The sequence below is a fragment of the Cydia pomonella genome, chromosome 26, assembly GCF_033807575.1.
Source record: "Cydia pomonella isolate Wapato2018A chromosome 26, ilCydPomo1, whole genome shotgun sequence".
In the NCBI taxonomy this organism is placed as follows: Eukaryota; Metazoa; Arthropoda; class Insecta; order Lepidoptera; family Tortricidae; genus Cydia; species Cydia pomonella.
Window position 1 is genome coordinate 7,556,621 of NC_084728.1, and position 24,015 is coordinate 7,580,635.

Sequence of the window (24,015 nt, forward strand, 5' to 3'; positions counted from 1 at the left end):
ACCGAACACAACTTTATCATCGGTGCAATCAGTGGAGGCTTTTATAAGTACATATTTAGTAAAATTTTATGATACAAAGTTACAATCTTACAATTTATAATACCAAATTTGTTTCAGCTTCGGATACAATACAACGACTCATCAGTGCCAAACATTCAATTATGGAGGATGCCAGGGAAATGACAATAATTATCCAACTTTAGACGCTTGTAAACAAGCTTGTGAGTAGGAATAAGTATTTGAGACTTACAATATGGAAAAATACGGCGAAATTGTATTTATTAGAATATAAAAACGTATGGTTTATTTTTACACTTTTTATTTAGCTCACATGCCTCATATTTTGCAGTGACTTCTATTATTGTAATAAAATAAAGGTGACAGCTGGTAACTACAGTTACCAAAAGCAAGTGAGTGGCTATACAGTAATTTTTTAAAGCTTCGTTCGACAAACGTTGCAAGAAATGGCATGCGGTTTTAGATAATTGCCGGCTAAGAAGGTGCAACGAGTTCAATGGATATAGAGTTAGACCAAGCTAAGTTGGCTGCGATTTTGATCGATTTGCGCAGTCTGCGCAAGTGTTATTTATATGTCATAATTTCATAGAAGTTTGGCGTTTAAAATAACACTTGCACAGTCTGAGCTATCAAAATCATTGCCAACATAGCTTTGGTTTAACTTTAAGAAATGCCGCAGCTGTACCAGAAGGACATACCGGACCGCGACTTTGATCCGGTCAGCATATCACTTTCTCGCTCTCAGTGATAGCTGGGTCCGTTAAGAGCTTATTACATCCATCTTTGTGGATGGATCCGATGTCGGGCCCCGAGCAAGGGTCGTTTTCCATTTCACAAAATATCAGCACATCGTTTACAATATTTGAAATGTAAAAAAAGGTTCATATGCAAAAATATCAAACATTGAACATTTTTGGCAATTATAGACAAAATATTTTTTTTTGCTGATATAGAAAACGATTATCATGTCCGAAATCTGGACTGATTTGATGTGTGGGTTCTTGACTCTTGTGTCGTAGATGGTAGGTTAGGTAGGTAGGTCCCCATGAGGGACAAAACACATTTTAACATTCCTGACAATATAAACATTCCTAAAACAACCTACGTAATTTGGTCGGGTTATTTGTTACTCACCATAAACCGTACTAAAAGTTACGGTGGGGAATAAAAAAAGATGAGACTGTGACAAGGACAAACAATAATAGCGCTTTCTCTGCTACTCCTAATGACAGATACATAAGACTATCCCGTTTCATTTCCCCCCTACGCTCATGCCTGATCTAGTTATACTAGATTCATGACTTGAGTCTTACTCAAAGAATACAATACTCACTAGGAGAAGAACGACAACTCCATTCCAAAAAATTTCGCTTTCAAAAGTTCGTTTATACTAGTGGCGCTCTCTTTGTATCTCAGTACTAAAATTGACAACCGGTTTAGCCTGGCGGGTTTTGGTAGGTAGTAATTCAGTTCTGGCTAGTGGTTCTGGGTTCGAATCCCGGCGACAGAATTTCTTTTTGTATTTTTTCTTTTTTGTTTTTGTTGGGGTGAGGTTCTTAAATTAGAATTTCTCAAATAGAAAAATATTATGTTAGATATTAATCAAAAGCACAGGCATTATTTGTCCTGAGAGACAATGATTTCTATATTTTGAAGTTATTTCAAAATAAAAGGTAACAAAACAGTTATACATTGTGTTGTTATAGCTCAAACGGATTAGGCAGCTTTTTCGATTAAAGCTCCTAGTCAACGTGATTTTTTCCGACAACATCGTTATATTTCAACCAATTTACACAAAACCTTAATAAGTTATATACCTAAACCTTCCTCAAGAATCACTCTATTGATAGATCAAAGTCGTATGAGGAAATCTGTTCAGTAGTTTTTAGTTTTGGAGTAGTTTTATAAGATGTAGTGCATTGACGTTTTCCCCTATAGACTTGCGGACTATTTGCGGACGCTAGGTTGCGTGACAGTCGTGCACGTAGCGAATGAGCAAAATTCTGCCATTATGCTTTTTTTTCGTCTTTTTGTTTCTTTAATATATATAATATAATCGTTACCGATTTATTTAGTCGAAGACGATATCGTAGATCGCACCATAAATATCGTAACAATAAATCGACATATTGTGTGGCTCTTTGCGATTTGATTCTTATCTTCATCTCATTCTTGACGTAGGCACCGCATGCATTGCATCGATCGTAACGACCAATTACGATCCCTCGATCGCGCAGCGATAGCAACTGTGTGTTAACTGGCATTTTCAATCAAAACGACCAATCTTCACGATCTCGTCAGATTGATCTTAGCGATTAATCGTACCATGAGTGAACCCCTTTAGATACTTGTATGCAAATCGAATGCGATTATCTGCGACGTATGGAAAGATTGGAAATCCATAAACGCTGCTTCACCTGAGCCTTTTAACTTTTGAATGTGTAGAAACTATGTAAGTCATAAGTATGTGTGTCGTTCCCATAGTGCCAATGCCATTACGGTCACGTCTGAAAATATCGATACGAAAAAAGTACCAAAAATATGTATACACGACATTATTGCCCATAAGTATATTAAGGTAGTGTATACATATTTTTGGCACATTTTTCGTACGGATATTTTCAGATCTGACTATACGCTTGGAACATTTTTCAAAATATTTTGCATAAGCCAGTGTTAAATAAAACAATATACTAAATAGATTTTCCATTTTATATGCACCATATTAACATACATTTTATCTAAGTTTAAATCTAGGTACGAGTATACGAACAAATCGTAAAAATAAGTTATTTCAGTTTAATATTCAATTAACATATCAGATACTTAACAACGAAATAAACACCTTTTAGGTATAAAAATACATCAGCGGCTGTAGCACGGTAGCATGTTTATCACTTGTCACCATGCCTGTCACGTTCTAACAAGTATGTACCTAAGTGCAAAAGTTTTTTTTTTTAATACTACGTCGGTGGCAAACAAGCATACGGCCCGCCTGATGGTAAGCAGTCTCCGTAGCCTATGTACGCCTGCAACTCCAGAGGAGTTACATGCGCGTTGCCGACCCTATACCCCCCCCCCCCCCCTCGTTGAGCTCTGGCAACCTTACTCACCGGCAGGAACACAACACTATGAGTATGGTCTAGTGTTATTTGGCTGCTGTTTTCTGTAAGGTGGAGGTACTTCCCCAGTCGGGCTCTGCTCTAGATCTGGAATGACATCCGCTGTGCTGTGCCCTACAACACAAAGTGACAGGCATAGTGACAAGCAGAGGCGGCGCTAGGCGTGGGTGACGTGGGCCTACGGCCTTGCGGTCCGAGGGGCCTCGCGCCTCAAATACATATAGGGAAGCAACGTAAAAAGTTATTCGTTATTTCTTGCGCCACCAGAGGGCCTCGCTAATTGTACCTTGCCAACACCAGATTTTGGTCTTGCCCCGCCACTGGTGACAAGTGATAAAAATGCGACCGTGCTACAGCTGCAGCGGTGGCAGCATGGTTCCATTTTTATCACATGTCACTATACCCGTCACTTTCGCGCTTACATACTTATTAGAACGTGACAGCCATGGTGACAAATGATAAAGAGCCGACCATCTTAGCCCTACAGTATATTATACGTGAGGACAAAACAACAGTTCAAATACTTAAGGACTGCTCCTTGTCTGTAGCTATGTATTATTGGCATGATTAGTTGTTCCAGGCCCTGAACGTTCATATTTATAAATTTTATGCCATGTCGTGCGCTGTAGCTAATATACAAAATGATCTTCCATGCATTGACATATATCTAAGGACGAACCTTACGGACACTAAGAATGGTGCTAGTTCAGTGGTGGTGTCACTCACGAATTCGAGCCAATTGTGCAGTAACGCATCTAGTTGCGACCAATCGCGCGCTTAATGTGAACTCATCAACCAATCCCGTTGTGGCGTGAGACTTCGCGATTGGCTCGAATTCGTGTGCGTGACACCGCTGTACTGGCCCCATTCTCATTGCCCGTAAGGCCCGTCTTAGATATATATGCCAATGATTACGTGTCTTAGCACCACCCAGGGGTCACGAAGCTACGTATCGCGACGATAAATCGTGTTACCGTCATAGACATTACTTCGTAAAGACTTGCTAAGAATGCAACAAACTGGCAACCGTAGCCGTACTGTCTTCCCCAAGATCTCACGGTTCTTAATTGCCATACCATAAATAAATAATTACGCGTCTATATACTCTATATAAATTTGAGGCAGTTCTTTCTTAACTATATGTAACTACAATTTTGTTTAAAATTGTTTTAGTATAAATTTCATGCTACTTATTAAAACCTGTTTCAAAACTTATTAAGTAGGTATTTTAATATTATTAACAAAACTTCTGTGGGGCACAGACATCAAATATATGCATTAAAATACGTGAGTGACCCGTACCCCTAGTGTAAATTTGATCGACATCATAACGTGACGAACGCGTTTGCGTTAAGTCTCATTTTGTATAGGATTTTGAGTTTCCAAAACGTCCCGCTTGGCGCGCTCTTTCTAAATCCAATACAAAATGAGACTAAACGCAAACGCGTACGTCACGTTTCGAAATCGAATTTATTTACACTAGGGGTACCGTTTTAATATATTAATAGGTATGTTCACCTTAAAATTCGCCCCTTTAAATATATGTATATTATGGAAGAATAATGGAATGTTTCGAATCAAATTATACATTACTTACATATCAATAAAAGTTTGATAAATTATAATAAAAACTTGACATAATTTTGTGCCTATAACAACCAAGATAGACTTTAATACTTGCTTATACTTACTCAAAAGATTAAATGGGATCGTTTTAGTAATAAATACCTTTAACCCTTTGAACGCCAATAATGTCTAACGTTGTCGTTACAATGCCACGAGCTATCGTGGTCGTAAGTCAACAACACGATCTATCGACAGAGGCGGCGTTAGGCGTGGGCGACGTGGGCCACCGCCTACGGCCTCGCGGTCCGAGGGGCCTCGCGCCTCAAATAAGGATAACTTGGATACAACGTAAAAATGTTCGTTACTTCTTGCGCCACCAGAGGGCCTCGCTAAATGTCGCTAAATTGCCCACATCAAATTTTGGTCTTGTCCCACCACTGTTTATCGCCACGACAAAGCAAGGTACCTAAATGTATGAGATTGTATGGAGTAGCTTTTAACAGGGATCGGAAACCGGTATTTTTTGTATGGGAACGAAAACGGTATTTTTTCGTTCTTTGTTAATTATTTCATTTCTAATTGAGCAATCTAATAATACGAAGTCGTTATCTAAAAACACACCCGAGTCCTATATTTGGAGTATAAAATAAACCGAAGTATATGTTTATTTCAAAGTTTTTTCAAAAAACCGGTTCCGATCCCTGGCTTTTAATACTATCTTCCAAATTTGACCGTTACCGTCCACGACATTATAATATCGACAATCTTATGGTGATTATACAACATTTTACAACAGCCAATGTGGAAACACCATCATACATATTGGTTCTGTTATGTCGCGACGATAAATGATATTACCGTAGACGACGGTAAAATTCAAAGCGCCCATTGTATATGTCCTCAAAGTGGTCGTCACCACTCGTTACACTTTCGTTATTTGTATAATGGCTTTACGTCACGTGTATTTTAACATTTTTAAGCTTATTTAATGCACACGGCGGGAGCGAGCGTGCGCGAGCTTTAGCGGGCATAAACGTGACCAAGCGGGCGTGCGCCGCAGTATGAATGCTCGGCGGCGGGTCCTACGTAGATACTTTATTAAGGTCCGTTTTAGTTGTAATAAAATAAAAGGTAAATGAAACGCGCGCACGAGCCCGACCGCTCCTGCGCCCTAAAATGGGCCTTATACAGCCTACTAGGACCCGTCGCGGGCTCGCCTGGTGACGCTCACAACCTGCTCCCTCCGTGTGTGCATTAAGCTTTAACCTTTCATTATGTGTGTCGGGTTGTGCTGTATAGAAGAGAATAAATTGCTCTCGGAAAAAATAGCAAAAAGATGCCTAAAAACTGTCACGATCCTTACAATACACTGACAAAAGGTGTATTTAGATGACAGATGCCACGAATATTTGGCAACTATTCGGTATTCGGCCACTTTGCCGAATATTGCGAACTATTCCGTCGGCAAACATTGGCCTTTAGGCGACTATTTTTCATACGAAATGTGATAAATAATGTACACGTTCTCTACGTTCTCCCCTTCGGCCGCGTACGCAACCAGAGCTTCGTAACCAGATGGGATCGAAAACTATTACTGCCTTGTACGAAACCGGTTGCGATCAAAAACTAATTCCGTCTTACTAGTTATCAGTTACGATCGAACACTTTTCTTTGTTGTACGAAACCTTTCGACCGTTGATAAAGTCAGCTAAGATTATATTTACACCTTGTTATACAGTATAAGTACTGTACACGTTATATATCTAGTCAAAAATCAGAACACAAAAATTGTACCAGTTGATAATATTCAAATACTTTGTTGGCAAATACAATGTAACCTTGTTCCTTAAAAGACACTGGCTTAAGAGACATGGAGCACTGACATTCCTTGAAAGTCACTACTGTGACTTCATTTGCTTTACATTTGCAGTTGTTATTCGTCAATATAAACAAAGTATTACTTAGCCATGAGTCTGGTACGAGCATACGAGAATATAAATCGTTGTATATTTATTGGGTGTCCAAATACTGAGTTATTATTGATACCCGACATGGTAAGGGTGCGGATGCTGTGTGACTTAAACTTTTTTATACTAGGTACCACTCGTGTATGTGGCGACCATTTAGCAGCTGATACCTAGGAGGACTGTAATGTTTAAGTGGCCAGTGATTTGTTATATTACCCACTGTAAAGGTTTCATGTAAGATCTAAATATGTTATATTGAGTTTTGTTAAATCAATAGTTTCAAAAAAATGCACAGGATATGAAATTATCATGAGTATCATGACAAAATATTTGAAAAAAAAACCTATAGCTAGATGGCCCAGACATTGGTTTCGTATAAGAACGAGAAGTGTTCGATCGTAACTGGTTACGGGTAAGACGAAATTAGTTTTTGATCGCAACCGGTTTCGTACAAGGCAGAAATAGTTTTCGATCGCATCTGGTTACGAAGCTCTGGTTGCGTACGCGGCCGAAGGGACGTTCTCCACGTCCGAGAGTGTGGCCGAATATTCGGTATTCAGAATTTGGCCAAAACCTCTGTTCGTGGCATCTCTAATTTAGATTGCGTTCCACACTGTCATTTGCCAAGTTAGTTTGGACGGACCCTATAAAAGTGGTTATAGACACGATAACATCTTTAAGGTTCCACGGCGTCCAGAGGGTTAAGATTTTCAAGAGACGATTTTAGTAAAGTAGTCATTGATATTTATAAATAATTTGGCACATAAATATGAGGTCAAGTTAAAAAATAGTTCCTATATGAACGTTTCAAGGGTTAAAGTGGGATTGAAATATTGAACAGAAATTAAATATATAATATTCTTAAGAAATAAAAACTGTTAAATTATAAATGCGAGCCTATATAGGTCACGTTTATATCGCTTATCGAGATTGATAAAATTGTCATGTAATTTCTTAACCGCGATAAAATTGACTTTAGAATAAAATACGATACGCATTTGTCAAAATAATATTTGACATGACAAGTATTATCTACAGTAATAAAATTATAGAGGGTAGAAGTAAGGAGAAAACTCTTATGGGGTGTCCAGCTATCAGCTATAAGTAACGGTTCCAAATCTCTCCAGAGTGGCGCTAGAGTAGCTATAGGATATGAAATGAATTATTGATGGAGTGAAGTGCGCTGTCAATGAATTGTTTTTTTTTTTAATAAAGTATTCTAGATATTATAGCGCCACCTATTTTAGGTTTTTTGACGGACAGTTTTTCATACACAGTGTTTTCCTTACCGCTACCCATACTTCACATGACAAGTTTTATCCATAGCGATATAACGATAAAAAGTAGAGTACAGTTTGTCGATGGTCAGGTCGGTAGGTCATTTCTTCTTCTTCATCTGCTTGGCTTTCTTCTTTTCTTCCCTTTTTACTTCTTTGTCTTTTATGGACTTGTAGAGTTTGTAGCCGAAGAATACTGGAATGAGAAAATGTTATTGTTATTCATTTTTTAGTGATTATTCCGATTGCTTAACCTTGACTACTACCGAAGAAAGTTTGACAAAAACTAGTCCAAAGGATGCGGTCGGAATAGTGTTGGTACTGTTGGTAGGAACTCGAGTCTTTAAGTGTGAATTTTCGACTCGTTTTTACGAGACTCGGCCGGCGCTTAAAAAACTTGAGTCTTTTAAGTCCCGAGGCGACTCCTTTATTGAATCTTTTTTAAGCGCAACGCAAGAGACACCGTCAATTTTTTTATAGGTTTTACCTAATTAAAAGTAAATAAATTATGCGTTATTGTATGATTTATAAGGCTAATCCAAGAATAATACTTAAATAATAATACTTACTTAATTAATTAGTAATTACCCAATTCAATAAGATAATCTGAAATGCCTGTATTTAGGAAAAAATTATTGGACTTTTTAGTACAAAATGCTTTTTACTCTTTAAATTAATATTTTGACCATATTCCGCATAGTTATTAAATTTAGTATAATGTAGTATACATTACATTAATTTTATTTATGAATATAAGATTTGTAAGCCCGTTAGCTGGCTGAATACACTGTTCTTTGAAATGTATTTGATAACATCCACTTGACTGTATTCTAACAAATAAATGATTTGATTGATTGAATGAAATTTTGTAAACAATGAGAGTTCTTTGAAAATAACTCAAGTCTTTCCAAAAGACTCGGGTCTCTAACGAGTTGAAAAGAACTTGAGTTTAGACTTAATTACGTGAGTCTGAAAAACTGAGTCGAGTTTCAAAGCAGCGGACTCAAACTCGAGTCTTACCCAACACTAGGTCGAAACGTTATTGACCAGGCTGAGAATTACCATGAAATGTGCCTAATGTGCCCTATTAGGTCATTGTGCAGATGAATGGTCAGCGGTTACCGCCGCTCATGTACACCCGCAACACCAGAGGGAGTTGAATTTCAAATGTTGCAGCAAATTTTCGAGTAAAGTCGACACATTTTACGGTAGTCGTTCAAGAGGTTTTACAGTCCATATGGTGCTACTTTCCCTCAGGCGTGCGGGAACGAGCACTTTCCGTGCATATGTCGAAACTTTAAAGAGCCATATATACTGTAAAACTTTGTACGATACACGTGTGAATAGGTAATTCGCAACTCGTGTCGACTTAAAACACTCCGGTCGTGTAAGTCGTGTTTTAATTTATCACCGGTCTTTGCGAATTTCCTATTTTCTGCACTTGTATCGTAAATAACTATTTCATAGGTACTATTATTAGCCATTTTCTTTAATCATAGGCTAAAATATTGTCAGCAGCAGAAGGTAGAAGTAGCTAAGCAGGTGAGCTCAAAATGATCTGAACACAATTTGCTAAGAGAATAAGAGTGTACAGATAATTTTGGACACCTGGCCCTTAGCCAGTAATCATTATGAGATAACCTAATTGTTTGTCAAACTTTAACGCCTTGTAGATAATATATATCGTTTTTTTAATTAAGATGTAATCAGTTGTAGATTATAAGTATTATAGAGTAGGAGTTCAATCATATAAAAAAAACTAGTGGCTCGGTGAGCTATAGACACTGGGAGCCAGGGGTCCGCTCGGCAACTGATCCCAAGAATTGGCGTAGGCAATAGTTTTTACGAAAGCGACTGCCATCTCAAATCAAATATAGCAGAATATCTGTGATGATCACACAAATAGATGCACTTGCAGGAATTTAAACCCAGGGCTTGCGTTTCACCCTTACGTCGTTACTTTACCACTGATTCGCACTAAACGCTACGCATCCAGCTTTATTATGCGTACGGCTAAGGAGTGGAATTCACTTCCTGCAAATCTATTCCCAGTCCACTATAACTTGGACCTTTTTAAATCGAGAGTGAATAGACATCTTTTAGGTATGCATGTTCCATCCTAGACTGCATCGGCTCTTACCATCAGGTGAGATTGTGGTCAAATGCTTACCTTTTCGGAGTAAAAAAAAAAAAAAAGGGCCACCAGCTTTGTAGGAAAATCGACTAAGATATACCGTTACACATTACAATGTAGAGATAGATGATCAAACAGCCGCGTAAAGGTTAATCTATTTTAGACTGACTAGTCTAGTAACCTCAAAAGTGTATAGTATTAATAGGGATAAGGTTGAGATATGAAAAATTGTAATATCCTAATAAAGTCCGGCTCCTGACATTTCCTAGGCGGTGGTTTCTCCAATAATCCCCCCGCCCCACGCATTGTAGTGGTAAAAAGTATAATTGATAGTGACAAAGTAAACTAAAATAATCATACACTAAAGAAAAACCGAACAAGGCCAGTGGCCAAGGCGGGAATAGGGTTGTTTCCAATTTTTTGAAACGCTTGTATTACGTTCTATATTAACTAAAAGTTGCCCTAAAATTCAACTTTTATACTAAAAACGGCTTTAAATATATTAAATTAACAAAATATATTTTGACAGATGCTTTCGGGCCCAAAACGCTCTTTGAAAATTGTGTGACGTCACAGTTTACGGTTTGACACATAACTTCATACACACGTAGAAGATTCGAACTGTCAACTGACATTTGTCATTTGTTGTTATCGCTAACTGTCAACAGCGTCAATCCCAGAGTTGTGACGTCATCAGAATCTTCAATGACGTTTCGAGTTTGGTCACGTGACGTGTGCCAAAAGATATTTTAAATTCAATATTTACAAAAATATGGTGATTACAGGTCCCCTAAAAGTAATTTAACATGTTCTTATAATCCAAAAGAATTTATTGGGATACAATAAAATTCTGCCCTAAGATTTGTATATAGTACGGTCGCCAAGCCGCTCCGAGGCCAGATTTAATTGACTCAGCTCGGCCTTACCCACAACCGGTATCAATGTGTTCGGACAGTTCTCCTGATCACCGTACATGCGGTAGTAAAGCGGAAAAATGGTGGAGGGGATAGTAATGACGTCACAAAGATGGCGGCCGGACCTATTCTTTTTGGCGGTGTATCTCGAAAACCACTTAACCGATTTTAATCATCGAGGTGTCAAATAATAGCTTATATTATGGAGATTATTTCCTTTTCTACAAACATTTACGTGAAACCTATAGGAAAAAAAATAATCACAAAAAACAGTTTTTTTATAAAATTATTATTTTTTATTTTGTAAAAATCTCCGTAAATATTAGCATTTCGCAAATTTTGTTTAATATAAAACATATTGCTTCATTATCAAGGAATATAATGAGCCTTAAAACATACAGATCGAGTAATAAACAATGAAGCTACACTCATTTATTTGCGCATGGGTAACGATAACTGGCTTTTACCGGTCGAAACTGTGGTGACTGTTACGATACGTATTGAATGGAATTTATAGAGTATCGGTTTTAATTACTGAAATTATAATTAAAATTATAAAAACCAGACACAATAATGTTACCTTACTTCGACGTTTAGTCTCTTTTTTCGTCTTAATCATAGGTAGGTACATATTTCTTTTTACTTAAAAATTTTATACAGGGTGAACTTTTAACCACCAGTCATACTCTGCGCAGCGACTTTATAGGTCATACTTAACAACTTTTACTATGGGACCAATTCCGAAATCGCGAAAAAAATTTTGACTGTCCCATATAAAGGTGCGACCAACTTTACCAGACCAACACTTTTCCAAACTGAGCTACAGCTGTCCGATGAAGTTAAGTACTTAGGACTAACTCTCGACAATAAACTCAATTGGAACAACCACATCAACAAACGGATAGACAAGGCGGGAGTTGTCTTCTGGCAGTGCAGAAGGATGATTGGTAAGAGGTGGGGACTCAACCCGAAAATTACCCTCTGGCTCTATAAGACGATAATCCGCCCCTTACTCTGTTACGGTGCTCTGGTTTGGTGGCCAAGAACAAACCTAGGCAACGTACGAGACAAACTACAAAGACTTCAAAGGCTCGCATGCGCGGCCACCACTGGCTGCACGAGGTCTACCCCGACTGCAGCCATGGAGGTCATGCTAAACCTTCCACCGCTGCACCTACACATACAGCAAGAGGCCAGTCTCTCAGCGGTAAGGTTGCGAACCCTCAAGATATGGTCTAACATCACAGGAGCTCTTCACACAAAATGCCTGGAAAAGGTGTATGACGAATTTCCAGTGCTTAGGTCAGGCACGGACCGGATTCACAAACAAGCTATCTTCGATAAAAGGTACAAAATACAGTTATATGAGGACGACAATCATGAAGGACTCAATCCCCGGGAGCTGAGAATCTTCACTGATGGGTCCAAAACAGACAGCGGATCGGGCTCTGGAACCTTCTCAGAAGACCTGAACATGTCGATCACCACTCCGCTAGGAGCCCATAACTCGGTATTCCAAGCTGAGTGCATGGGCATCATAAACGCGGCGGCTGCCATCACTGCAAGGAAGGTAGTAGGATCCTCCATCCGCATACTCTCCGACAGTAGAGCAGTCTTAATGGCTCTAAATAGCCATATAGTTACATCCAAACTTATACACGAATGCCACGAACGACTAATGGAGGTATGTCATAATAACAAGATCACCCTACAATGGATCAAGGGACACAGTGGATCCCGAGGTAACGATGCTGCGGACGAGCTTGCCAGGCAAGGATCGAATGCGGGGGCGATTGGTCCGGAACCGATTCTTCCGATACCATTTAGCAAGGTACGCTCAATGCTGCTGGCACGTACAGGGAAACTACACACAGAACACTGGCTGAACCAGACTGGATGCAGAAAGAAGCCATGCCTGGCATCAACGGAAAACTCACAAGGGCGCTCCTGCAACTAGGGAAGGTCCGACTGAGTATGGTAACCAGTGTCATAACAGGTCATGGACTATTTAACAAACATCTTTTCACAACAGGTGTCACAGACAGTCCCCTGTGCCGAGGTTGCATGGAGACAGAAGAAACAGCCTCTCACGTGGTGCTGGAATGCAGCGGAGTGACTCCATACAGGGCTAAACATCTCGGATCTCCGAGAGACCTCCCCGAGGTCCTACTCAACATCAAAGGTTTGATAGGATTCCTCGAGGAGCTGGGCTGGCAGGACTAGCCCACCCCCAACATATCACGCAAAATAGGCGCAAGTCGTCGAGTTGCGGAAAAATCGCCCGAATACAATACAATACAATACAATACAAGGTGCGACCAGACCGCAGCTTAAAAAACGGTCACGATACGGAATCGCAGTGACGCGTCGTATGCGTACCGTTTTTGACGCATGCTCCCCACACCGCTGTTTAAAAAACGGTGACGGTACGGAATCGCAGTGACGTGCTTCACGCGAATCTTTTTTGTTCGCAAAACAGTTGCGTCTTTTACGTCACCGGTACGGTGTCTGCCATAAGATCTCCGTGTAATATTTTTTGCGATTTTTACGCAGTTCAATTTACGGTGCGTCAGCTTATTTTAAGCAGCGGTGTGGCGAGCATGCGTCATGGACCCGGGTACGTCCTTAAACTACGTCCAAAAGAGAGGTATGGGCATTGTGAATGTCATCTCGCTTTGTGTGGTAGGGCACAGCCAGTGGGTGTCATTCCAGATCCAAATTTTCTTGCGTGATTCGGCATTGGTCCCATAATAAAAGTTGTTCAGTATGACCTGTAAAGTCACTGCGCAGAGTATGGCTGGTGGTTAAAATTTCATCTTATACCTATATTCGACACAAGTAGTAAGTACTTACAGACCAACTATGATACACATTTTGCCTGTATAGTGATACATAGTGAATAAATTAATACCTGATTTAAAAAATAAAACAAAAATAACAAATAGCATGTTATTTAATTCAGTAATCACTAATCAGTCTTAAACAATGAACATCATACTTTTAGATTAGACAACAAAATGTATATTTATACTGTGTTTCGACTTGAAAGATTTTACTGCTTTAAAACATAAGACAAACCTACCAACCAAATGTATAAAAAAAAATGTTTTTTGTGATTATTATTTTCCTATAGGTTTCACGTAAATGTTTGTAAAAAGGAAATAATCTCCATAATATAAGCTATTAGTTGACACCTCGATGAATACAATCGGTTAAGTGGTTTTCGAGATACACCGCCAAAAAGAATAGGTCCGGACGCCATCTTTGTGACGTCATTACTATCCCCTCCCACCATTTTTCCGCTTTACTACCGCATGTACGGTGATCAGGAGAAACGCCCGAACACATTGATACCGGTTGTGGGTAAGGCCGAGCTGAGTCAATTAAATCTGGCCTCGGAGCGGCTTGGGGACTACTAATAGTAAAAGTTGTTCAGTATGACCTATAAAGTCGCTGCGCAGAGTATGACTGGTGGTTAAAAGTTCACCCTGTATAAAATTTTTAAGTAAAAAGAAATATGTACCTACCTATGATTAAGACGAAAAAAGAGACTAAACGTCGAAGTAAGGTAACATTATTGTGTCTGGTTTTTATAATTGTCATTATAATTTCAGTAATTAAAACCGATACTCTATAAATTCCATTCAATACGTATCGTAACAGTCACCACAGTTTCGACCGGTAAAAGCCAGTTATCGTTACCCATGCGCAAATAAATGAGTGTAGCTTCATTGTTTATTACTCGATCTGTATGTTTTAAGGCTCATTATATTCCTTGATAATGAAGCAATATGTTTTATATGAAACAAAATTTGCGAAATGCTAATATTTACGGAGATTTTTACAAAATAAAAAAATTTTTTTTTATAAAAAAACTGTTTTTTGTGATTATTTTTTTTCCTATAGGTTTCCCGTAAATGTTTGTAGAAAAGGAAATAATCTCCATAATATAAGCTATTATTTGACACCTCGATGATTAAAATCGGTTAAGTGGTTTTCGAGATACACCGCCAAAAAGAATAGGTCCGGCCGCCATCTTTGTGACGTCATTACTATCCCCTCCACCATTTTTCCGCTTTACTACCGCATGTACGGTGATCAGGAGAACTGTCCGAACACATTGATACCGGTTGTGGGTAAGGCCGAGCCGAGTCAATTAAATCGTGTTTCTAGAGGGCTTTTGAGATTTGGCGACCGTACTAATATGGAAACAACCCTATTGAACCCGCGTCTTCAGCTACCGCGGCTAACGTCCTGACCACTAGACCACCCGGTCACAACGGTGCCCGTCCCAAATTCTCTGGTATATGCTATCTTTGAAAGGCTAAGCGCCTTTGACCCTCCCATAAGAATCATTTACTGTATTACGATATAGCGAGAGAGATGGCGCTGCTATCTATACAACTAGGGAACAAATAATTTGATTTATTCGTTAGTTGTAGTGAGAAAGTATTAAAGCCCTTATTCCAAATGTTTCGTGGGCCACTAGCTCCTCTTACTCACCACCATATGCTGTAGATATAGCATAACTTTCCCTTTCCTGCCCAACTCCAAACATTAATCTTAGCTTCTAGTGTTTAGTTGAAGTTTCTAAAAAAACCCTGACATCCGCCAAGACCCGCGATCTGGACAAAAGACTAATTATCCTGACATATCAGGCGTAAGCGTGACGTATGGCCACTCTAAATAGGAAAAAAGACCCAAGATTGACCCTTTACAAAACGACGCTACGCTACGCTAAGTTAACAGATTTTTTTTATCCGTTTAAGCTTGGTGTCCCGCTGTCCGTCCCCGTCATTAAGCAAATTGTCCCCGTCAATGCTCAGAATTTTATATGGCTTACCATACACGTACGTCCCGGTTTACAGCGTGGTGTCCCGGTGATATATCTCCCCTCCCGTCGTTAAATTTAAAAAATGCAAAAGAGACACAATTAATAATTGAGCATAATAACATTTGTCCCTAACCGTCCTTTTTACACGGTAGACGGAGACAAAATTCAACAAATCTGCTAAGTTTTATGACGAACTATTTACATACCTAAAAGTATCAGGAACAGAATAATAGCTCCACCAATCAACATCAGCTGAAACCTAACAGCCTCCTCAATGGCCTCCTGAATCCCGCTCATATCGAAAGCATTAGGATCCTGCAATTTCATCGAGATCTTGCTCACTATTGCCTCCTTCATTTTACTAGTAAACTCTTCCCTTTCCTCATCTGTCATAGCGTTATATTTCTCTATGACATCCTTTAGTTTATCTTGGACGCCTTCAGCGTCCTCGTCCTGAGGTACTTGGTCGACCATGTTTTTGAGCATTGACATTACGTCCATGTTTTTGATGGATTCCTGTAGTTTTTCGCCGATGGCGCTAGCGATGTTGATTTTTGGTGCATCTTCGTAATCCATGACTTCGTCGGCCATTGTGCTATTTTGGCGGGAAATTAAAGACAGTTAGCATTTTTTTTTTGGGTGTATTCAGATTTAAGAGATGGTTGGAGCAGTTTTTGAACGGTAGGTTTTTGACTACTGATTAAATGAAATAGCATGTTTAAAAACCCAATATTTAAAAAGCTACAAGTTACAAGGTTTAGGTAAGAGCACTAAATAAACTTTCAAGAGCAGTTATCTGAAAAACTATACAAGATATCGAAAAACTTGACAAAATAAAACTTGTAACAAATTTAATCAAATTTCATTTTGTATAAGTGGTAATGTCGTTAAGAAGAATAGTGTCCGAGATATAATCGAAAAACTGAAAAATGGGACCTTTAAACCCCCTCTCCCCCCGGCTCAAGGGCTACGGTCGGGGACTTTTGATATGTTCACCTCCTAACTAGTCCAAACAAAGTTACGGAGTCAAAAATTGTGTTCCAAGCATTTTCCTCTATAACTTTTTTTGAGCATTCGTTGCCTGGCCTAATAGGTTGTAAAATAGTGTTTTGTCCATGCCGGTTTAGCTTGTAAAAACTTGTAGCTTTATAAAATAAGGCCCAGTAGGGCTAAGATGGTCGGATCTTTATCATTTGTCACCATGCCTGTCACGTTCTAACAAGTATGTAAGCGCGAAAGTGACGGGCATAGAGACAAGTGATAAAAATGGAACCATGCTGCCACCGCTTTTATAAACACATATAACCTGTAGGCGCTCTGCCTCTTTCTAACAACCATATATGTTAGACAGAGAGGCAAATAACGCTTGCAGGTTACATGTCAACATGGCCAGGTAATTATTTTGGTAATAATTATTAAGTATTATTAATAGATAGTTATTATTAATCTCACCGGCGTGTAATCGGGTCGACACCTATAGATAAACTAGCCAATTATCGGCACAGTGATTTGTTTGGCACTGCAACTGTCTCCGCCTTTATTACGTGTAATGGCGATATCAAATGTCATGCTCGATAGCGATATCGTTATCGTGTGACAATAGCGTCGTTAGCAGGGATCGGAAACCGGTATTTTTGGTATGGGAACGAAAACGGTATTTTTTCGTACTTTGTTAATTACTTCATTTCTAATTAGGCAATCTAATAATACTAAGTCGTTATCTGAAAACACAACTGAGTCCTACATTTAGAGTATAAAATAAACCGAAATATATGGTTATTTCGATGTTTTTGCAAAAAACCGGTTTCGATCCCTGGTCGTTAGGCTTCACTTTTAATGCTTTCTTATCTTCAATCGACCTCATGATTCCTGTGGTTTCTGGTTTTGCGTTATTGGGCAGCCCATTTGGTCCATTTGGATTTAATGCCCTATATACAATGTGTATAAATTATTAGTACTTTAGTTTTTTAATGTAGCCAGCTGGACTATCATCTTCGACGTCTGTTACACTGCTTTGTAACAGACGTCGAAGATGAGCTGTTATACTGCTTTGTCGATATAGTCTGGTATTTTTTTAAATCATAATTGAAACATGAAAGCCTTGAATGTTGGTTCTATTTCGTTGTTCATGTGCTCTTTCATGTATGTTCTAATCCTTCTCAACGTAGACTTTAATTTCGATCTCTGTCTTTCATGGACTAAGCTAACTCTTCATGTCATTTGCAATGACAAAGTATGGATATGTCAAATCCGTTAAGTCGTTTGAGTTTATCGCGAACATACAGACATATATAGACGCGGCGGGGGACTTTGTTTTATAAGGTGTAGTGAAAACATGACGTTTATAATGACACTCGTATCACTTTCTTCTATTCTTGTCGGTGCAAAGTTAGCTTAGAAGAACTCTAATTGCTATCAAAAGTCTTATGGCTATGAGCAAACGTAATAACAACTGATATCTGTTATCAAATAGTTGTTTACGTAACCAGCCAACGTGGCCTGTATTATTGATAACAACAATATAATAAAATATTGATGCCGTGTCAAAGAGAAAGAAAGAGCACGCCCAATGGTTGACTTGACTGGTAGAGAATGCCTTAAGGCGATAAATCCGCCATTTGTATTTTTTTGTTAATTTGTGCAATAAAGTTTAAATCATCTTCCTCGCCTTGTCCTGGCATTTTGCCACGGCTCACGGGAGCCTGGGGTCCGCTTGGCAACTAATCCCTAAAATTGACGTAGACACTAGTTTTTACGAAAGCGACTGCCATCTGACCTTCCAACCTTGAGGGTAAACTAGTCCTTCTTGGGATTAGTCCGGTTTCCTCACGATATTTCCTTCACCGAACTGACTGGTAATTATCAAATGATATTTCGTACACAAGTTCCGAAAAACTGATTGGTACGAGCCGGGGTTTGAACCCGCGACCTCCGGATGGCAAGTCACAAGCTCTTACCGCTAGGCCACCAGCGCTCTTTAGCAATAAAGTTTAATAAATCAATAAATGGCTTGTAGTCAAAACACCTTCTCCTACGATCCTGCCTGCATACCCTACACTCCAGTCCTACATATGCAATGTGTAAACACTCACTGCTCGTGCTACTTGCTCCTGACCTGACGTTGCCGGTCCACTGAGGAACGACGCCATACTTGTGGCAGGCTGAGAATTAGGCATGATAATTTTCTATTTTTCCTTGATGACTTTTTATGGTGTTGAGTTGGCTGAACCTTACATCATGGGAGAAAGTAAAGCTCACAGACTCCGTTGGTTGGACCACCTTGAAGGAACGGATGAAGATCGGAACGTGAAAAGAGCGTGTCTGGGCCGCCTAGCAGGAGGACGTCGTATCGGACGCCCCAGGTATCGCTGGAGCGACATGGAGGATCTGCGCGAACTTCAAGTCAACAATTGGCGAGAAGTCGCACAGGACCGAGAAAAGTGGCGCTGTCTTGTGTCGGAGGCCAAGTCTCATTTTGGGTCGCTGAGCCAACGGAGTAAGTAAGTATGGTGTTGAGTGTTGACAAAGAATCGTAAAATGTGGGAGGGATAGTCCTGATCAGATTCCCAGGATACTTACAAACTTTCATAGATTTTTGTTAGGACCATACAAAGTTATCGTCATAACAGAAAATTCTCATGTCCAACCATATTTGTAATTGGCGTCGTTCTACTGTGCGGTCCTTTGAACGCTGCCCGAATAATATAAAAAAAACCTACGCAAACTCATTTTGGCAAAGAGCTGATACTATTCAAACTGCTGGATCGATTTTTATCAATCATAGCTAAGAACCAACGCAAGGAAACTCGCTCTCACGGAAAAAAACGCATCAGAATCGGTCCATCGGTTTGAGAGCTACGATGCCACAGACAGACATTGGCGTCAAACGTATTGGCTCCTCTACACGATGGCCCAGCGTAGGCCAGTCCAAGGGACGCATTTATGCGTTAGAGGGAGCAAGTGATATTACTAACTAATTTCACCGCATAGCTGCGTCCCCTGGCCTACGCTGGGTCATCGTGTAGAGGAGCCCTATAACACCACTTTGTTTGCATCGGGAGTAAAAAAACCGCCTCTGACGTTAACCCAGTGCAGCGTCAGAAGCATGAGCAGGGACATACTGCGTTTCCATCAGAGATGTTCGAGGATGAAGAACCCATAGAAACACTTCATTTACTTATCCTCGCTCAGCCCAGCTCTAGTGGAAACAGCTCCGCGTGCGTTTTTGTACAGACAAAAAACTACCAATGCACCCCGTTTGCTTATTTGAAAAGAGCCCGCTACACACCCTCGCTACGCATCTTCGCACAGCTCAACTACCTCGCACATTTCTGGTGGAATTCTTCACAACGTTCCACATCCTTGCTACGCATCCTTGCACCCAGCTACCTCATCTCTGGCGGAAACGAAGCCGAAACCAGGTATTATCAGTATAAAAACTAGACTTACATATAACAGAGAATATTAGCAGCGCGAACAGTACTCCCAACCACGGCCCGCTGCCCCCCAACACTTTAGGCGTATTCCCACTCAACATATTCCTCAAATTCTCCTTCATTTCCTCCGTCAGCTCCGAATCATTGAGCATATCCAGCAAATTCTTCCTAAGCTCCTGCGGATTTCCATTCTTCAACAATTCGTTGAGCTCTGACTCTTCAAGATTTTCTAGGTTTAAATCATCAGCCATTTTTAAAGGAGGGGTATGTTTTTAGTAAATGCAAGACGACAGAGTAAACAGATATGGCGATATCGGCGAGTTATCTATAGCTTAAAATGTAACGTGGAGCCACGTAAGCGGGTTAAGGTATGAGAGATAGCGATTTTGAAACAGCCTTGGACTTCTTATGATCTTCCCTCATGTCAGCCGTGTGAAGCTCGATACTTGTTTTTGGCAGAATTGTGCTTAACTGCGCGGTAGCCATAGAAAAAAGAGTGAAAGTGAAACAGTAAATTGCCATGTATACACATTATTACGTATAGTTTGACGACCGGTCTGGCCTAGTTGGTAGTGACACTAGTGACCCTGCCTATGAATCCGATGGTCGTGGGTTCGAATACCGGTAAGGGCATTTATTTGTGTGATGAGCACAGATATTTGTTCCTGAATCATGAATGTTTTCAATGTATTTTAAGTATTTGTTTATTATATCTTTGTACCCACAATACAAGCTTTCTTGGCTTGACTTTGTCAATTTGTGTAATAATGTCCTATAATATTTCTTTATTTATTTTATTACAATGACGCTTCATCTTATAAATTGGTCCATCACTTTGATAGTAATTATTAAGTAAAGTTGCCACAAGTGTTTACTGTTTAATTTGTAAAGAGCCATGAATAAGCGAATATTATACTTCATCATTACATTATCCATATTAACATACTAGGTTTTTAATATGCCAATACAATTAACACGGTGATTGTGACAGTCGATTCGTCCCGATGCAGTATGTTTTGAGGGTTCCCTAGTCAACTAGTTTCGCCATGTCCGTCTGTCCGTCCGTCTGCAGCTTTGCTCCATGATAGTTAGTGTTAGAAAGCTGCAATTTGGCATGAATACATGCATGATGCATGGCGACAGAACGGTAAAATATAAACTAAGTACAAATAAAAAGTTTTTTTACGATACCACCCATACAAAAGTATTATTTTTTTGCAATGGTGTGGAGTATCGTTGGATAGGTCTTTCAAAACGAATAACGGTCTCCAACAACCATTTTTTCATAAAGTAAATATTTTCAGAAATAATCGCTCCGAAAGAAAATAAATTTGTGCACCCCCATTTAGCTTTTGAACCGTGGGTCACAAAAAATATGAAAAAATAAATAAAAGCTTAGGTAATAAATACCATTAGAACTATAGCGAATATGATCAGTCCAGCCGTTTTTGAGATATTGCAAAAAGTCTTCTCTCCTTAGTTAAAAATACGTACAAAGCGCTGCGAAGGTATTCCCTCATGCTTGTAATTTACATTATGATACATAATAATAGCCCCCGTTTAGCCTATTCTGACAAAAAGGTAGATGCGGAACCCTACACTGAGCATAGCCCGTCTTGGCCAGTTTTGTATGACATAGGAGACACACGGGCAGACGTAAGCAATTACTATCGCCCATGGACACCTGCAACGCCAGAGGGGTTGTAAGTGCGTTTTACTGTCTTAAGATGGGAATATGCTCTTTTCTTAAAGCTTTGAAGGTATTGTTCTGTTCAAAAAACCATTGCTTTGAAGAGTTGGTTTTGGTAATAAATACCAGAACACATATTTAAAACAATTTTATTCTCTACTATCTTTTATTTTATTTATTTAGGCATATCTTCAAGAACGCACAAGTGCCGGCAACGCACTTACAACCCCTCTGGTGTTGCAGGTGTCCATGGCAAGCGGTAATCCCTTACCATCAGGTGATTCGTCTGCCTCCACTATCCAAAAAAAAAACCTGTCACCCACCTATCCAAAGATGTCCTGATGGAGATGCACAGCAAACGGAAAAAGGGTTGCTCTAAATGTACTTGGCACCGTAGCGTGGAGCAAGATTTGGGTGTATTGTGGATGGAGTGGGAGGAGCTTAAGTTACGTAAAAAAATCTAGAACAATGTTTGTGATTGTAATAGAACTGTACCACATACTGTATTTGCCCAATAAACCACAAATAAAGGTGACATTAGGATGCTATCATGTTTGTACAATACAAATACAATGATTACTTAAAGCCACGGATAGACTAGGAATAATTGTCCCACAACATCATATGTAGGGTGCGCTATGTCACCCGACATTGCTGGTGACATCTGTCATGGGACAATTGTCCCTAGTCTATCCATGGCTTAACTTAAGGCGGCCAACTGTTCCAGTTTCTGAACAGTCCCAGATTTTATGCTTCAGTCCCGCATTTAAATGTTTATAAAAAATGTCCCATAAATAGCCTAAAGGGCCTGAAGGCACCTGAAGGCTGAGGGAATCTGTGCAACATTCCATCCAATACTAATAAAAAAATAAATAAAACATTTATTTGTAAGTTAAAATAAATACATGTTTGCATTGAATATGCTTCTACTGCAGTGGTGGAATAATATATTATTGCATAGGGTCAAGGCGGAAAAAGTAGCACAGCTTGAACAGTGAGTCAGTCGCCGAAGTATGGCCTCTCTAGTGTTGAAATTAGGTAGAGTGAGCCACTGTACCCATCTTTTTTCTACCGAGCCACTGTTCCCTCTTTGACCTTATGCATATTGTTGACACATCATTGACATCTCATCCATAGAAGAATAATGTAAGTATATAATTTTTTTTGTGAAGTTAGTGAAGAAATTGTGTGCATAAGAATGTAATGCAATTTAATAAATTACAAGGCGTAAAGTATGACAAACAAATCGATTAACACATAAATGTCGCCTTAATCCATGCGTGACTAAAAAAACATTTTTTTACGCATGAGCATAGAAATGTCGAACGCAAACGCTAATATTTAATACAATTGATATGCCTTGCGAGCAAATTAAAAATTACCACCTACATTCCGATAATCTCGATTTCTCATATAATTATGTCTATAAATAGCTAAAGGAGTATACAATAAATATTCTTACCTGTTAAACTGATCACAACAAGCCCAGGAATGATGAAAACTGAGTTAGAAAATGCATGCTCCAACGGGCCATCTTGGCCCCCACTTAAGTCCACCATTTTGCTTTAATACTGAGATATTTCCCTCTAATACTGTGACGGTACGCCGGATAAACTAGTTAAGATTATAGGGAAAGCATATTTTTCACTGCCACTGCCGTTTTATAAGAAAACACGAATAAAATCTGTGTCGCGAAAGTTCGCTTCTTTCCGATGGTGTCAACAATGTGTGTGACAGTTGTAGTGATGTGGTTAGTTGATTCTCATTCCGGTTTTTCGGCGAACACCGGTTTTGGTTTAAGGTAAACGATTATTTAATTTTATTCTCAAAGTCATGGTAATCCAATTAATCGAGATTTCACTTTGAACTTACTATGCTTTATATTAAAAACGTGAGCGGGTTATTAAAGGAGTATCACCGCAATCTTCCGCCGGATTGCAGTACTAGCATTGCTAGAAAATAGCGTTTCCTGCATTTCACACGATTTTTTCGCAAGGGCGTAGCCAGCAAGTGAACTGGGTATGTATTATTTGAGCTCCCCCCCCTCCCTGCTCCTA

At 39.4% G+C, this 24,015-nt stretch overlaps 1 protein-coding gene across 3 annotated transcripts; it reads right to left on the bottom strand.

Moving 5' to 3' along the window:
* Positions 1 to 3,110: 3,110 nt before the first annotated feature.
* LOC133532153 (uncharacterized) lies at positions 3,111 to 24,007 on the bottom strand. Of its 3 annotated transcripts, none has more exons than XR_009801652.1 (3): positions 23,421 to 24,007; positions 6,967 to 8,146; positions 3,111 to 6,593 (listed from the first exon to the last, which is right to left on the bottom strand). XR_009801652.1 is itself a non-coding variant. In XM_061870687.1 (3 exons), exons 2-3 carry the CDS (start codon positions 16,421 to 16,423, stop codon positions 8,052 to 8,054), a joined length of 480 nt encoding a protein of 159 aa, XP_061726671.1. In that variant the 5' UTR covers positions 16,424 to 16,427; positions 17,285 to 17,674; the 3' UTR covers positions 7,512 to 8,051. The 3 variants fall into 3 exon arrangements, 2 of the variants coding, with proteins under 2 accessions (XP_061726671.1, XP_061726672.1); XM_061870687.1 differs by lacking the exons at positions 3,111 to 6,593; positions 23,421 to 24,007 and adding exons at positions 16,039 to 16,427; positions 17,285 to 17,674 and having other exon boundaries at positions 7,512 to 8,146; XM_061870688.1 differs by lacking the exons at positions 3,111 to 6,593; positions 23,421 to 24,007 and adding an exon at positions 20,282 to 20,809 and having other exon boundaries at positions 7,512 to 8,146.
* Positions 24,008 to 24,015: the final 8 nt, after the last annotated feature.

Coding starts and splice junctions, on each gene's coding strand:
- LOC133532153 (XM_061870687.1), bottom strand. CDS start 16,423: ATGGCCGACGAAGTCATGGATTACGAAGATGCACCAAAAATCAACATC. Junction 8,147..16,038: donor TCTGTTCCTGATACTTTTAG/GTATGTAAATAG, acceptor TTCTCATTCCAG/TATTCTTCGGCTACAAACTC.